The 15,468-nt window shown below is 38.7% G+C and overlaps 1 protein-coding gene across 1 annotated transcript; it reads right to left on the reverse strand.

Moving 5' to 3' along the window:
* Positions 1–370: 370 nt before the first annotated feature.
* On the reverse strand, positions 371–2,905 carry LOC122048574 (zinc finger MYM-type protein 1-like). Its single transcript, XM_042610126.1, has 2 exons — positions 1,202–2,905; positions 371–994 (listed from the first exon to the last, which is right to left on the reverse strand). The coding sequence occupies exons 1-2, from the start codon at positions 2,903–2,905 to the stop codon at positions 371–373; spliced, it is 2,328 nt and encodes a 775-aa protein (XP_042466060.1).
* Between the last annotated feature and the right edge of the window lie 12,563 nt (positions 2,906–15,468).

Below are 15,468 nucleotides of genomic sequence, written 5' to 3' on the forward strand. Positions count from 1 at the left end.
GATCTTTTACCCTTATAAATTTAGAAAGTCACTTCCATCTTCCATTTCCGAAATCTTTATTCTTTCACTATCAAATTCTTTTGCCTCATCATTTGTATTCTTTTTCAGTTGGTGTTCAAATTATCAAATAATACTTGAACCTCTAAAGAGTTGGTAGATAAAATATTCAGGGTCGATCCTACTAGTTTTTTGGTCTGAGTCTAACTTAGAAAACAGGCCCCTATATTAATCATGCTATTTTATAGTGATTTTTTTTAATTAAATCAACAAATTTAAAGATAATATATAATACAATACAATACAATACCATGTACAATAGTCTAAATATTTCAATCATAACTAAGTAATAATGACAAACATATTGAAACTGTCAATTAAAGACAACCCGCCTTACAGTTTTGGCGGCAAAAATATTAATCAAGTCTGTATAATCAAGTTGTTCAATAATTTCTTTTTCAATTGATAACATAGCTAGCCCATTCAATCTTTCTTGTGACATGGTCGATCGAAGAAAAGTTTTGATAAGCTTCAACTTTGAGAAACTTCTTTCTGCACTTGCTACTGTAACTGGTATTGTCAGCAAGATTTTGTAAGCAACATGAGCATTTGGAAAACAACCATCCATCTTTTTCAAATAATCTAATACATCAATAGCTGATTTCGATTCCTCTGGTAAAGAGCACTTTAAAAATGTTAACTCTGAAAACAAATCATCTCCATTAACGTCAGAATAACCATTATGTGCAAGAGAACTTTCAAGATTCTTGCAAGACCTCAACAAGCTTTCATCATCAGAACATTGTAACCTCTCCACATTGAATAGAAAACCAAATATTTCTTGATATTTTTTAAATTGTGCAAATCGAGACTCAATAGATGAATGAGCTTGATCAACTATAAAGAGAAAGTAGTTAACTCTGAAGGACTCCTCTGCTGACAATGCTATTTCTGTACTACTACTTTCTTCAAATTGTTTTTTTCTACTAACAACTCGCTTTTTTTTCGAAATACTGCTTCAATGCCCATTTCACTTGCCATTTCTTTAGCTTCAACCATTGCCTTATCAAAACCAGATTCTCTATACTCTTCAAGAAATATAATAACTCCTTGCAAGAGTTTGATAGCAGCATCAATACATATTTTCGGATTGAAGAAATTTACTCACAGTGTTAATTGCGAATAACAACTTATACCAAATTACCACACCAAGTAAGAATTCAAACTTCTCAAGTTCATATAATGCCAAGGACTCTGCTTCACTTTTTGTTTTGGGATCTTCAGTATCATTTGTTAAGTCAAGTAAAGCATCTCTAATTTGGGCAGTTTGTTCTTTTATAGGTTTCACGCTCTCAACATGACTTTCCCAGCGTGTTTGTGACAATGGCTTAACTGTCAAACCCTTTACATGATCTTTAAAATTTCTCCATCTCTTCGTAGAAGAGGAGAATAATGTATAAATGCGTTGTATTACTCCAAAAAATGACATAGCTTGAGGACAACAGTTCACCATATCACATAATGCCAAATTAAGGCTATGACAACCACAAGGAGTATAAAAGGCTCTGGGATTTATTTCAAGCAACCTTCTTTGTACACCTTTGTGTTTTCCTTTCATGTTAGATCCGTTGTCATATCCTTGACCTCGTATATCATCAATATCAAGCTCAAGATGGATTAAAGCATCCTTAAGATGTGTAAAAAGTCCAAGCCCAGAAGTGTCATCCACCTCTAAAAATTCTATCCAATATTCTTTCACTTTTATTGAATTTTCTGACTCATCCAAACACCGTATGACAAGAGACATTTGCTCCTTATGACTAATATCTGGAGTACAATCTAAGATAACTGAAAAGTATTTTGCCTTTTTGACTTTTGCAAGTAATTTCTTTCTTACCTCACCTGCCAACATTTCTATCAATTCATTTTGAATTCTGCTACCAAGATATGTAGTATAAGTTTCATGGTCTTTAATACGCCGAAGGTGCTCATTCATTATTGGATCAAACTCAGCAATCATTTCAACCATTTGCAGAAAGAGACCATTGTTTTCAACATAAAGCTTCTCACAACTTCCTCTAAAGGCCAAGTTATTTTTTGCTAGTCTTTGCACAATAGCAATTATCCTATGTAACACATGTTTCCAGTGTTCTTTTTCTTTGTTCAATTGTACTTGTGCTCTTGCATCAATTGTCTGATTCTTTTGCAACCTTCTTTCTAATTCAAGCCAATCAGTCATACACTCCATATGTTCCTTACTCGCTTCATGGGATGTAAGACAATGACTCAAATTATGCCAGTCGTTGTATCCTTCATTAGCTAACTGAGTACCAATCTTATGCTTTTGCTTTTTGAACAGTTTACAACAAAAGCAAAAAATTTTGTCCAAAGAAATTGAATATAATAGCCATCTTCTATCATTTTCCTCCCCGTTTGACAAAATTCTTTTATAATGCAATACATTAAAATGTCTGTTGGTACTATCTTTTGGAAACAACGTACAAGCATCTCTTTTTGGACCTCTCTCCACTAAAAAGTCTCTAATTTTTTTATCAATATTATCCCACTTTCCTGGATCATCAAAACAAGTCTCTTGACTTAAAGTTTCATGTTGAACTTGCTCATCATCTTTCTCAAAAAAATCAGATTCATCTACAATGAGAGATTCAAGAATCTCTTCATTATTATTGTTAACCATTTCATCCATATTGACAGGTTCAAGCACTTTATCATCATCATTTAATCCCATATCCTCTTCGTTATTCAACAAATTTTCAGCCACATTTTTACTCTCTACAAGATTGGGAGTAAAGTACTTATTGATATCTCCAGCTTGACTTTGAATTAATGATTCTATTCTCAGCTTTCTTTTCTTCTTTTGATATCCAGACATGTACTTGGGAGGCATGGTATATGAATTTTCTTAACAAACAAAGAAAATATAATTTCAAGTTACAGATAAATGCTCAAGTTTAGTTAAGTTAAGACATATATATTCATATTGATATAAATACACAAATTTCCTATAACACAAAATTACAATTCATATATTCTACACAATACTAAGTTGGTGGTTATCCAATTCCTAAATCTAAAAATTAATTTCAGAATATTAATTCACTATAAAATTTCTCAATTCTAAAATCTACAAATTAATTTCAGCATCATAATTTAAGCAAGAGGTACAAAGAAAGATTTCATATATTATATATACTAACCTATAGAGTGTAGACAGTAGGTTTTACAATTTTAATGAAGTTCTCTACACTAATTCTGAATTTATGATGAAAAGCTCAAACACTCCAAAGTAGCAATTAAATAAATTAAAAGCAATTCAAGGAAAAACGAACAGAGAAGAATTGTCTTCATCTGACAAGGATCCATACAAACCAACGACCAACCATCAAATTAATGAAAAATCAATAAGAAATAGATGAATATTTACTATTTTACTTCAAAGACCAATAATCAATCCTTCAAGTTAAAAGGAAAATTAAACTACATTAAAAAAACCCAATCTGGCAAGTGGCAACCTAAATACCTAATAACCTAATCCAACATGAAAATTGTCATCACTTAAATCTAAGCAGCTAGCATATATTTGCGTCGTTCTAAAAACCAATCTTGTTGAAATTTCAACCATATAGATCTTTGGTATGCAGTATGTTAGGGCAGTGGGGCACACAAAGCAAAAACTTTGTACACTTGACAACCTAATAAATAAATCATCAAAATAATTTTTTGCACATTAATTAACGTGGAGAGATGGAGGAGCACTCACCGTGTGTAGCAGTTGAAAATTCTCAAAATTGGAAGTACGAATGGCAAAGAGAGAATTTACGAGCTTTTTTTTGCAGAACTAAAGGGTTTCTGCAACTCGGCAAGCTTTTTTGCAGAACTAAAGGGTTTCGGCAACTCGGCTTTTTGCAGAACTCAAAGGTTTTGGCAGAGGAAAAGGTTTCGGCAACTAGGCAAGTTTTTTTTGCAGTTGCAGAAAAGTTCGGCAGAGGAAAAGGTTTCGGCAACTCGGCAAGCTTTTTTTGCAGAACTCAAAGGTTTCGGCAGAGGAAAAGACACGATTTTTTAAAAATAAAACATATAGGTATTAGGTAAATAAGTTAAGTGGATTGTAGAATATGGGCCTATTAAGTTATTAATTTTCATTAACACAAACTCTAAAAAAATGGACCCTAAAAAATATGAGGCCTGAGTCCATTGACTCTATAGCCTCATGCAAGGAGCGGCCCTGAAAATATTTCATCTTTCATTCGATATATTATTTTGGAACTGAATGTCTTTTCTACTGCAATGATTGACACTAGATGGATTCGAATTTCTTTAATTGTAATGAAGAAGATGAGATAATTTTGAGTCTCCTTATCGTAGAATATCACAATCTGTCTTATTATCTATTTCACTAAAATAAAAAAGTCATAAGATAAGCTCTGGAGCTCGAGGATTCTCATCGACTTTTCATTCATTATTTTAATAAAAATTATATTTTTATGAGTTTCAAATTATTACTATTATTAATATTTTATGTTTCAAAGCCATTAACTTCTAATCTATATTTTTAATTATAATCTTTATAAATATCATATAAATTATTTTAAATATTTTATATAATATTAACTGAATTAGGAGAATAATAAATTTTAAATAAAATTAAAATATCATAATACATATTAACATTTCATATAAAAATATCTCATGTAAATTTAAGATTTAAAACAAATTAACTAAATAAATATAAGAATTATAATAAAAATATTTTTCCTATTTTACCTTCATTACTGACACAAGAAGCTAAAAATTTACCTATAATATATTATTTTAAAATTAAAGTTATGTTATTGATATAATCAATATCGAGTTGGCTCCAACTCAACAAGATACACCTATATGGCTCCATCTCGAGGTATCCATAGTAGTGGGAACTCTCCAAATGCTCCCTCAATATCACATGACTGTTACATCAGTAAAAATTTACATATCTCTTCACTATATAAAAAAAAAAATCTCCCAACAACTTTTTTATGAATCCCATACTTTTTTTTATTATATTTTACCTTATAAATAATTAAAAACTCTCACACCACACCACACATCTCTCCATTTCAATTAAAAACATTTTAATAAAAAAAGAGCAATGAGTGACTCCCTGTTTAGGGGGCCGCTCTTTGCTGAAAAGGATGGGAGGGAGCTCCCTCCCGTATGCCAAGTTCACCTTGGGAGCTCCCATTGTGGATGCTCTGAGTTGCTGAGTCAGTTGGAGCTAGTTTGACCTATCGACTTGAGCTGGTACGATTTCTCAATATGTTGACCTCTTGAACTCTTGACCTCCCGTCCTACCGAGCAGCCCGACCTCCCGACCTCTCGGCTTGTAAACTTGTCGAGCAGTGACCTCCTGAGCAGTCCAACCTCCCAACCTGCTGATCTAAGGAGCAATCCGACCTCTCGACCTGTCTAGCAGTCAAACCTCTCGACCTCTTGGCTTACCAAACTTTTGAGTAGTTTGACCTCTCGACTTTGATCTACTGAGTAGTTTAACCTCCCGACTTGCCACTGGTTCGACCTATCTACTCAATAGTTCAACCTCCCAACTTGCCACTAGTCCGACCTCCCAGCATGGGAAGGGACATAATAATTACCATAATGCATGAAGGGACATGGTATTTACCATGGTGCCCTTTAGTTAGGTGTGCCCTCTCCATGAGATGCGTCCCTTGGGTTTCTCTTCCAATATAAGGTCAGAAGGAGGGCGGGAGGCTATCATCTACTTTTACTTTAATTCTTATTATTTCTTTGCTTTAGATTATTTTTGATGCTTCATGATGACTTAGACATTGGAGAGATTTTATTGGGGAAACTCCAATTGAGCCCTTTGATGCATGTTATACTTTGGAGAGTTGACAATGTCGCGAGATAGATTTATGTCATCATGTCATCACAGTGAGATTGTTAGTACCACATCATTTTAGAGTCGTTTGTGAGAACATGAGTGAAAGATATTGAGGTCGAAGATGTGAGGGCGGAAGAAAAAACCAATAGCGACTATTCCTATGATTTCTCAGGCCGTTCAAATGTAGTATTATCCGTGCAAATCTACTAATTGTTATCATGTTAGGTTTTTTTTAAAAATAAACTTTAACCTACTATTGTCTCAAAAATCTATAGATCCCTTCTATATTTTTTATCGATATGTTCCTCGGTATTACTTATTTTGCCAATATTTGCCATGGTCATCGGCGATAACAAAACTTCCTCTTTGTTGCGAATAGTCATCCATTGTCTCTTTGAAATGCCTCTAGAAATTCTCAGGTACTTTCAAAATTTTCCTCTATCAGGACAAAGCTAGTCATTATTTTCCTCTATCAAGGACAAAGTCATCCATCAACACTTCCCTCTATTAGGGATAGAGCCGTTCATTGACTTATCCTCTGTCATGAATAGAGTCAATCATTATTTCCCTCTATCAGGGATAGAGGCATCCATCAACATTTCCTTCTATTAGGGGCAGAGGCATTCGTCAGCTTATCCTTTGTCAGCGATAGAGTCAACCTATATTTCCCTTTGTTAGGGATAGAGGCGTCCATCGACATTTCCTTCTGTTAAGGGCAAAGGTATCAATCGACTTATCCTTTGTCAAGGACAGAGTTGCCCATTATTCCCTCTATCGGGAATAAAGGCATCTATCGACATTTTCCTTTGTTAGGGATAGAGGCGCCCATCAACATATCCTCTGTCAAAGATAGAGTCAACCATTATTTCCTTCTATCAAGGGCAGAAGCGTTCATCGACATATCCTCTATCAAGGACAGAGTCGACCAATATTTTCCTCGACAGAGTCGACCACCAACATTCTTTCTCTTCTCTCTAAGAGCCAAATCACTACTTACTCTCCCGACTAGGACTTAGTTGTGGATCAAGTTCTCGTTCAACCCTCATTGGGCACATCATGTTCGTTTGCATTCGTTTAAGTTTCAAATATGTTTTGTATCTTTTCCCTGCAACTCTTCGCCATATCAACCTAGTTTCTCAAGCCCACTTGGACATCCTACTTACTTGAACACTTTAATCAAGTCTCGCATGACTACCTTATTAAGAAATAATTATTATAAGTAAATAGTTATTTATTTCCTAGTTATTAGGAAAAAATTATTATTAGAAAATAGTTATTTTTTCCTAGTTATTAGAGAATAATTATTATTAGGAAATACTTATTATTTTCCTAATTTATGTATTTTCTTATTTTCACTTGTAATGGTATTTAGATATACCATATACTATGATTAATAATATGTGTGAATTCTATCGTTAATATGGTATCAGAGCTCTAAGCTTAACAACAATCCTTTTTTTCTTCTCTTTCTTTCTTTCTTTTCTCCACAATACCTACCAGCTGCCTTCTACAATGGCTGTCGTCGACAACATCAACCGTCGGCTCCAGCCGCCTTCTACAATGGCTACCGCCGACGACATTACCCGCCATCTATCTCTCACAAATACTCCTGATTCTCCTGCCTCTCTTGTGGTTCTCAACGTCAATGCTCAGGCACCGTTGAAACTCACCACCTCCAATTATTCTACCTGGCGCTTGCAGTTCACATCTCTTCTATTTGGATATGACTTACTGGGTTTTTATTGATGGCTCATGTCCCTGCCCCCCTATGCAGATAACGCCTACAGATGCCACGCTCCCTCAGGCAAATCCTGATCATATTCTCTGGCTCCGCCAGGATCAACTTCTCCTCAACGCTATTATAGGTTTGATGTCTCCTACTCTTGTGCAATTTATTTCTTTATCAACTTCATCTAGAGATGTATGGCAGACGTTGGAGAGAACCTACGCCATTCCCTCATGTGGCAAGATTATGACTCATTGTCAAAATCTTGCCAGCCCTCAACAGGGTAACAGGTCTATCACTGATTATATGCAGGACATCAAAAGAGATATTAACACTCTTGAGCTTATGAATGTCAAAGTTGACTTTGATAAGCTCTCTATTCATGTCCTGAATGGTCTTAGCCAAGATTACTACAATATCTCACATGCTTTGCAAGTTCGTGACGTCCCTATTATCTTTGATGAGCTATTCGAGTAGCTCCTCAGCAATGAAGTCCAATTAAAAGTCTCAACACCATCTCCATCTTTGATGCCAATGACTGCTCTTGTGGCTCTAACAGGGAATTCTAATAATCGGTATTCAAACTATCGTGGTGGTCGCTAGCAGGTTCCACCTATATCCCATCAACCACACATGTATACTCCTGGGCTATCTATGCGTCCTCCTGCACATCCAGCTGTGTCCAGTCCCAATCATTATCTTGGGCATTGTCAGATTTGTGGTGTCCAAGGTCACTCTACTCGCCAATGCGATCATATGACTGCCTCGATGCTTGCTCTACTTCCGCCGGCTCCTCCGCGTGCTCTGCGTCCCATGTATAGTGCGCAGTTTGTGCACACTGCCGTTCATTATACACCTTCATCTGATTCTCGAGAATGGGTTGTTGACTCTGGCGCCTCTCATCATGTCACCACTGATCTCGCTACTCTCTCGTTGCATAAGCCTTACTTTGGGAATGATAGCGTGGTCATTGGTGATGGTTCTAGACTACCTATTACACACACTGGTTCTTTCTCTTTCTCTACTCCATCTTTTCCTTTAGTTTTCTTCAATATTTTATTTGTACCATCTATGTCAAAAAATTTGATTTCCATCGCAGCACTTTGTGCTACTAATCTTGTTATATTTCTTTTCTTTGATTACTATTTTTAGGTGTTGGATCGTCGTACGGGTGCGACACTGGTCAGCGGGGTCCATAGAGATGGTGTCTATTACTGGCCAAAATTTATGTCTACGCTATCATCGCCTTCCGCCTTTTCTATGTCTGTCTCGTCATCTATTTCCTTATGCATAGTCGTTTAGGTAATCCGTCATTAGATGTTTTGCAACGTTTTTTTATCCTTGGGTCTTTCGTTTCCTGCGAATACTTTGTCTAATTTTCCATGCACTTCGTGCAATATTAATAAGAGTCATAAATCACCCTTTCATAAATCTAGTATTTCGTCTCGTGCTCCTTTGGATAATATCTTTTCTGATATTTGGACATCTCCTATATCATCATTTGATGGACTCAAATATTATGCTATCTTTGTTGATCATTTTACAAAGCATATATGGCTTTATCCTTTACGCAATAAATCAGATGTATACTCTACCTTTATTGCATTCAAAACTCTTGTTGAAAATCAGTTCTCGATGACTATCAAAATACTATTAACTGATAATGGAGGTGAATTCTTAGCCCTTCACTCCTTTTTTATTACTCATGGAATTAGTCATTTTACCACTCCTACACACACTCCTGAACACAATGGATACTTTGAACGTCGTCATCGCTATATAGTCGAAACTGGTCTCACTTTGTTGCACAAAGCATCTATTACACTCACTTTCTGGCCTTATGCCTTTGCTGTGGCAGTCTATTTGATTAACCGCATGCCCAAGGTCGATCTCTCCCATATGTCCTCTTTTGAAAAATTGTTCACCACCGTTCTTGATCTTTCTAAGCTTTGAGTTTTCGAGCGTCTATGATTTCCGTGGTTGCGCCCCTACTCTCATTACAAGCTTGATCCCAAGTCAACCTCTTGTGTCTTCCTTGGCTATTCTCTCAGCCAGAGTGTCTTCCTATGCTATGATGTAGCTCTCAAAAGAGTCTTTGTATCTCGTCATGTTAAGTTTGTGGAGCATATTTTTCCATTTATCATCACCTCCTCCTTGGATTCCAAAGTAATAGACACTGACTCTGAGCTCTCTGCTGCACCAGTTCTTTCGTAGGCCCTCCAGCACCGATGTCGCAACCTGCCACTAACCGTAGCCGTCCGCAAGTGACTTCTTCACCGCTGTCATCATCGCCGCCATCATCTCCGCCATCATCACCTCTTGTTGTTGGGTCGTCCACGCTGCCTGATGACAACCGACCCTCTAGCCCACTGACTCTTTCTCCCTCTCTCACTTCTCTAAACCAACATCCCATGCAAACTCGCTCCAAAAATGCCATCTACAAACCCAATCCAAAGTATCTTTTTCATACTAGTCTTCCACAACCTTGTGAACCTCCTCTGTCATGCAGGTGCTCAAAGATCCGAATTAGGTATAGGCCATACATGAAGAGTATGATGCTCTTCTTCGTAATCAGACTTGGACTCTTGTCCCACCTTCGCCAGATCAAAATCTTGTGGGTAATATGTGGGTGTTTCACATTAAGCGTAATTCTGATGGCTCAATTGATCGGTATAAGGCTCGCCTTGTTGCCAAGGATTTTCATCAGCGTCCGGTATTGACTTTCATGATACATTCAACCCTGTTATTAATCTAGTAACAATATGCATTGTTCTTAGTTTGGCTGTGAATCGGAGATGGTGTCTTCACCAACTTGATGTAAACAATACGTTTCTTAATGGTCATCTTACAGAGGAGGTTTATATGGTGCAACCTTCGGGTATGTGCAGTGCTGAGTTTCCGGATCATGTGTGTCATTTGCATAATGTGCTTTATGGCCTGAAGCAGGCTCCTCACGCTTGGCATTTGGAGCTTCGCTCTTTCTTGGTCTCTCTTGTCATTATCCCATCCCGAGCTGATACCTCCTTATTTGTTTATTCTCGGGATGATACTGTTATCTATTTCCTTATATATGTTGATGATCTAATCATTACAGGGAGTGATGCTTCTTCTGTTGACGTCATAGTATGTAAACTTCATGCAAAATTTGCCATTAAGGATCTTGAGGCTCTTTCCCTCTTCTGCGGTATTGAAGTTCACCCAACCTCAAATGGTCTTCTCTTGTCTCAGCAAAAGTGTGTCATTGATCTTCTCTCCAAACACAACATGCTTGATTCAAAGCCGGTCTCCACTCCTATTGCTGCTGGCTCTCGTCTTACTTTGCATGATGGGTTTTCATCTTTTGATATGACTAAGTTTTATAAGTGATTGGAGGCTTACAACATCTCCGTATGACTCGTCCTGATATTCCCTTTATGGTCAACAATCTTTCACAGTTTATGCATGCTCCTTCAGAGATGCATTGGGGTGTTGTGAAGTGTCTACTTTGATATCTCAATGATACTAGGGATCTTAGCATTCGTCTTCTTACGGATACACCTTTTACTCTTCATGGTTTCTCTGATGCAGACTGGGCAGGAGATCTAGATGATCGGTGTTCTACGGGTGCATTTATTATTTTTTTATGTGCTAATCTGGTTTCTTAGAAATCTACCAAACAACGCATGGTTGCACGCTCTTCGACTGAGGCTGAATATCGTGTCATTGCCTCTGCAACAACTGAGATCCAATGGATTAAGTCACTTTTGACAGATCTGCTTTTTCCAGTTATCACGCCTGCTGTATTTTTTACTGATAATTTGGGTGCCACATATCTTTCAGCTAATCCTATTTTTCACTCTTGGATGAAGCATCTGGCTATTGACTATCACTTTGTTCATGATCTGGTGCAGACCTCCGAACTACGAGTTACTCATATTTCTATTGAGGATCAGTTGGCTGATGCACTTACAAAGTTACTTTCTCGATCTCGGTTGTTTGCTATTTGCAGCAAGATTAATGTCATTTCTGAGACACTATCTTAAGAGGGCGTATTAGGAAATAATTATTATAAGTAAATAGTTATTTATTTCCTAGTTATTAGGGAATAATTATTATTAGAAAATAGTTATTTGTTTCCTAGTTATTAGAGAATAATTATTATTAGGAAATACTTATTATTTTCCTAATTTATGTATTTTTCTATTTTCAATTGTAATGGTATTTATATATATCATATGCAATCATTAATAATATGTGTGAATTCTATCGTTAATATACCTCTCCTCAACTTGACTTGGAGAGGGGACTTATGATATGGTTGGTATCTAGTTGGTTCTAGGTCTGCAGGATGCACCTACTATTGTTGCAGTTGACACCAATGGTCAAACCTAAGTTTTGATGAATGACAAATGGATTAAAATTAGGTGTTGTATGATCCAACCTTTCTACAAAGTGTGCAGAACTTGATAGGTCTGATACCAGGCTAAAATCCAGCTAGATCTAGAGGACTTGATAGATGGTGTAGAAGTCTAGATAGGTTAAGGAGTGACTCGATATCTTGTTAGAAGTCAGGTTGGATCCACGGGACCTGATAGCTAGCCATGAGTCTACAGACTTGACAACTAGTTGGGAGACTTGGTGGACTGAAGTAAAGTCAAGAGATTCTACATGATAAGTAAGATAAGTAATTGGAAGAGAGTGTTCAATTAGGACGAGTCCCAATTAGGGACTTTAGGCGCATGTCCAGTTTAGGTCCATTTTGGATTCCTAAACTGAGACCTTGACTAAATCCTAATCTTGGACAGAGAGGACCTAAGTCATAAATTGATCATATTTTTAATGTGCTAATTTTGTTTTATATGATAATATTTGTTGTTTGGACTAACGTGTTTTGTAGGGAACCAAAACTGCAAACAGGCTAAAAAAGGGCTCTGGGCACTTGGAGCTTGTTTAGGCACCCAGACGTCTAGGCACCTAGAGTTACTCCAGGAGCCAGGGTCAATGCCGGCGAGGGAGCACCTAGGGTGGGTGCCTGGCTAGGCACCCTGACGGTCTAAGCGCCCAGAGTTGCTCTAGGTGCCCATACCAGCTAAATGTCATCTTGAAGTCGTGTTGTCACGTGTTAGTTAGTTGACCCAATTCAGCAGTCTAGGTGCTCGGAAGTGGTCCAAGCCCTCGGATATGGATAAACTTCTCGGATAAAATTTCAATGAGAGCATGCCATGTCAGCACACTACCCGGGAGGGATCCAGGTGCCCGAATGGGGCTATAAAAGCAGCCTTCAACTAACAACTTCAACACAATTCAATTACGAGCTTCAACGACTCTTCTTCTACTTTGACTTATCTCTACCATTGCGCAACTGATCCTCGGACATCCGACCGATGCTGGCAGACCGATACTGACACACGAGCCCATTTAGACTCTACAACTGTAAGTGTTGGTAACTAGTTTATAATTTATACTTACTCTACATATTTGCAAAAGGAAAGTGTAGGATTGTTACACTTTCCTATTTTGTTCTTTATATTTGATCACACTTCCGGCGGTTTTGGAAGACGATTTAGTGGATTTACCCATCGATAATTCTGAGGGACCTGAGTCTTGGAGTAGGAGTTGGGGGAAGACTCTGAACCAAATAAAATCGCTTATGTTCATGTTTTCTTCTTTCTTTCTTTCTTTTCATCTTTTTTGCTGTGTAGTTACTTTGATTTGAAAAGAAAAAGACAAGTTTTTAAAACCATATGATTCACCTCCTCTCACGTGCGTAATGATCCTACAGCTACGTGACCCCATCCTAAGTTCCCGAGTCAATCCTAGTTGGTCTAACCTGCCAACCTGAGCTGGTCCTACTTCTCGATATGCTGATCTCTCGACCTCCATACTTGCCAAGTAGTCTAACCTTCCATCTACCAACCTACCGACCTACTGAGAAATCCGACCTTGTGGCCTACCAACCTGCCAAGCAGTCTGACCTCACTTCTTATCTGCCTGCTAAGCAGTCTAACATCCCGACCTTCCTGTTGGATCGAGACACGATAGAGGGGGGGGGGGTGAATAGCGCTCGTGGCTTTCACTTTTCATATTCGAAATGATCGAGTAAATGCAGCGGAATGGAAATAAAGACAAACACAAAGAACACGCTAAGATTTACTTGGTTAGGAGCCTAGGGCGACTCCTACTCCAAGGCTCATGCTCATTGGACGTTTACTTTGGGCAACAACTATAATTTTGGAAAATAGTACAATCAGGTATTACAATTTAAAAGCACTAAACAATTATACCGACAACAGAAATTTGAAATTCATAGCTTTGGGTCGTCGGGGTCGTGTTATGGCTCAGCCAGAACGTCTCGTTAGCAGCAAACAGTTGTATGATCGCTTAGAACTTGTTGTTGACAGTTGCTGGTCGAGACCTCCTAATAAAGGTCATTGAGGGAGCCTCCAAGACCCTTGAGGGCACCTCCATCACCGGCAAATTCACAGCGAGGATGAGCTTTGACTCCTTCGTAGCCTATCCTCTTGAAGGCACCTCCAACTCCCTTGAGGGCACCTCCAATGCCCTCCGAGGCGCCTCAGCACTCCTTGAGGTCGCCTCCAACTTCGCTGCGCGCACTCCTTCTGCCTTGCACCCGAGGCGCCTCCAAGCTCCATGGAGGGCGCCTCAGGTATTGTTCATCTGAGGCAAAGTTTGTTCCTTTGTCCCTACAAGATATGTTAGTCCCAAAAATATCTTGCAACACAAAGTTAGCACATAATAATGAATATAAAAAGATGTTTGACAACCACCGATCTGTCCGGTTCTAACTTCGGATTTCCAACCGAAAACCCTAGGTCGAACCAATGCCTATTGTTACCTTAGCGGGGAACGCGCCCTCACCTACTCCACTCAGGAGAGTATACCTGTTGTTAGTCCGGTCCTCCAGATCGGTTGGACTTTTGCTCAGCGCCTGAGTATTCAGGTCTTTCCGCTGGACGCCCACTCCATGACCCACCCAAACTTTTACCTGGTTCGTGACACCAGGACTTTTCACCTAGAGTCCCCGACTCTAGGACTTTTGCCCAAAGACCTCGACTTACCAAGTCTTTCCGCCTAGGGTTACCACCCCCTAGGACCTAGGGTTACCACCCCTAGGGTTTTCCACCTGCCTAACCGCAGCTAGGACTTTTGCCTAAGATACCTTAGGACTTTTCCTGTAAACTCATTCAACCATATTAGATAACGAATAACCTTAACTTTGAATCCTTTGCCATTATCAAAACTCAGGTTCGATCGTCGGATGCTTCCCGCACCAACACTTCTGACTTGCTGAGCAATTTGACCTCTCGACCTGTGGAGTAGTCCGTCCTCCTGATCTCCCAGCTTATCGACCTACCAAGTAGACTGACCTCTTGACTTGCCGACCTGTCGAGCAGTTCAACCTCTTGATTTGTCGCTGGTTCGACCTCTAGCATGTGAAGGGACACGATAGTTACCAACCAATATGTCAACCTCTCGATATGCTGACCTCTCGGCCAGTTGACCTGCCAAGCAGTCCAACCTTCTGACCTCCTGGTTTATTGACTTGTCGAGCAATCCAACCTCTCAGCTTGTCGATTTGATGAGTAGCTAGCCCGATCTTCTGACTTGTTGACTTGTCAAGCAATTTAACCTCCCAACCTCCTGCCTTACAGACTTACCAAGTTCTCTTACCTCCCAGCTTGCCACTAGTCCGATCTCCCGACATGCGAAGAGATTTGACAGACACCATAATGCGAAAAGGGACACAGTGGTTACCATGGTGCACTTTAGTGAGGTTTGTCCTCTTCATGAGGTGTGCCCCTTGGGCTTCTCTCCCTATATAAGGTAAGATGGACGAGGACTC

The sequence above is a fragment of the Zingiber officinale genome, chromosome 2B (genome assembly GCF_018446385.1).
Source record: "Zingiber officinale cultivar Zhangliang chromosome 2B, Zo_v1.1, whole genome shotgun sequence".
Taxonomy (NCBI): domain Eukaryota; kingdom Viridiplantae; phylum Streptophyta; class Magnoliopsida; order Zingiberales; family Zingiberaceae; genus Zingiber; species Zingiber officinale.

Bases quoted from the DNA above. Each gene is read 5' to 3' on its own strand.
- LOC122048574 (XM_042610126.1), bottom strand. From the start codon at position 2,905: ATGCCTCCCAAGTACATGTCTGGATATCAAAAGAAGAAAAGAAAGCTG. The intron at 995-1,201 runs GTAATTTGGTAT...TCGAAAAAAAAG, and splicing joins TTGAATTCTTACTTGGTGTG to CGAGTTGTTAGTAGAAAAAA.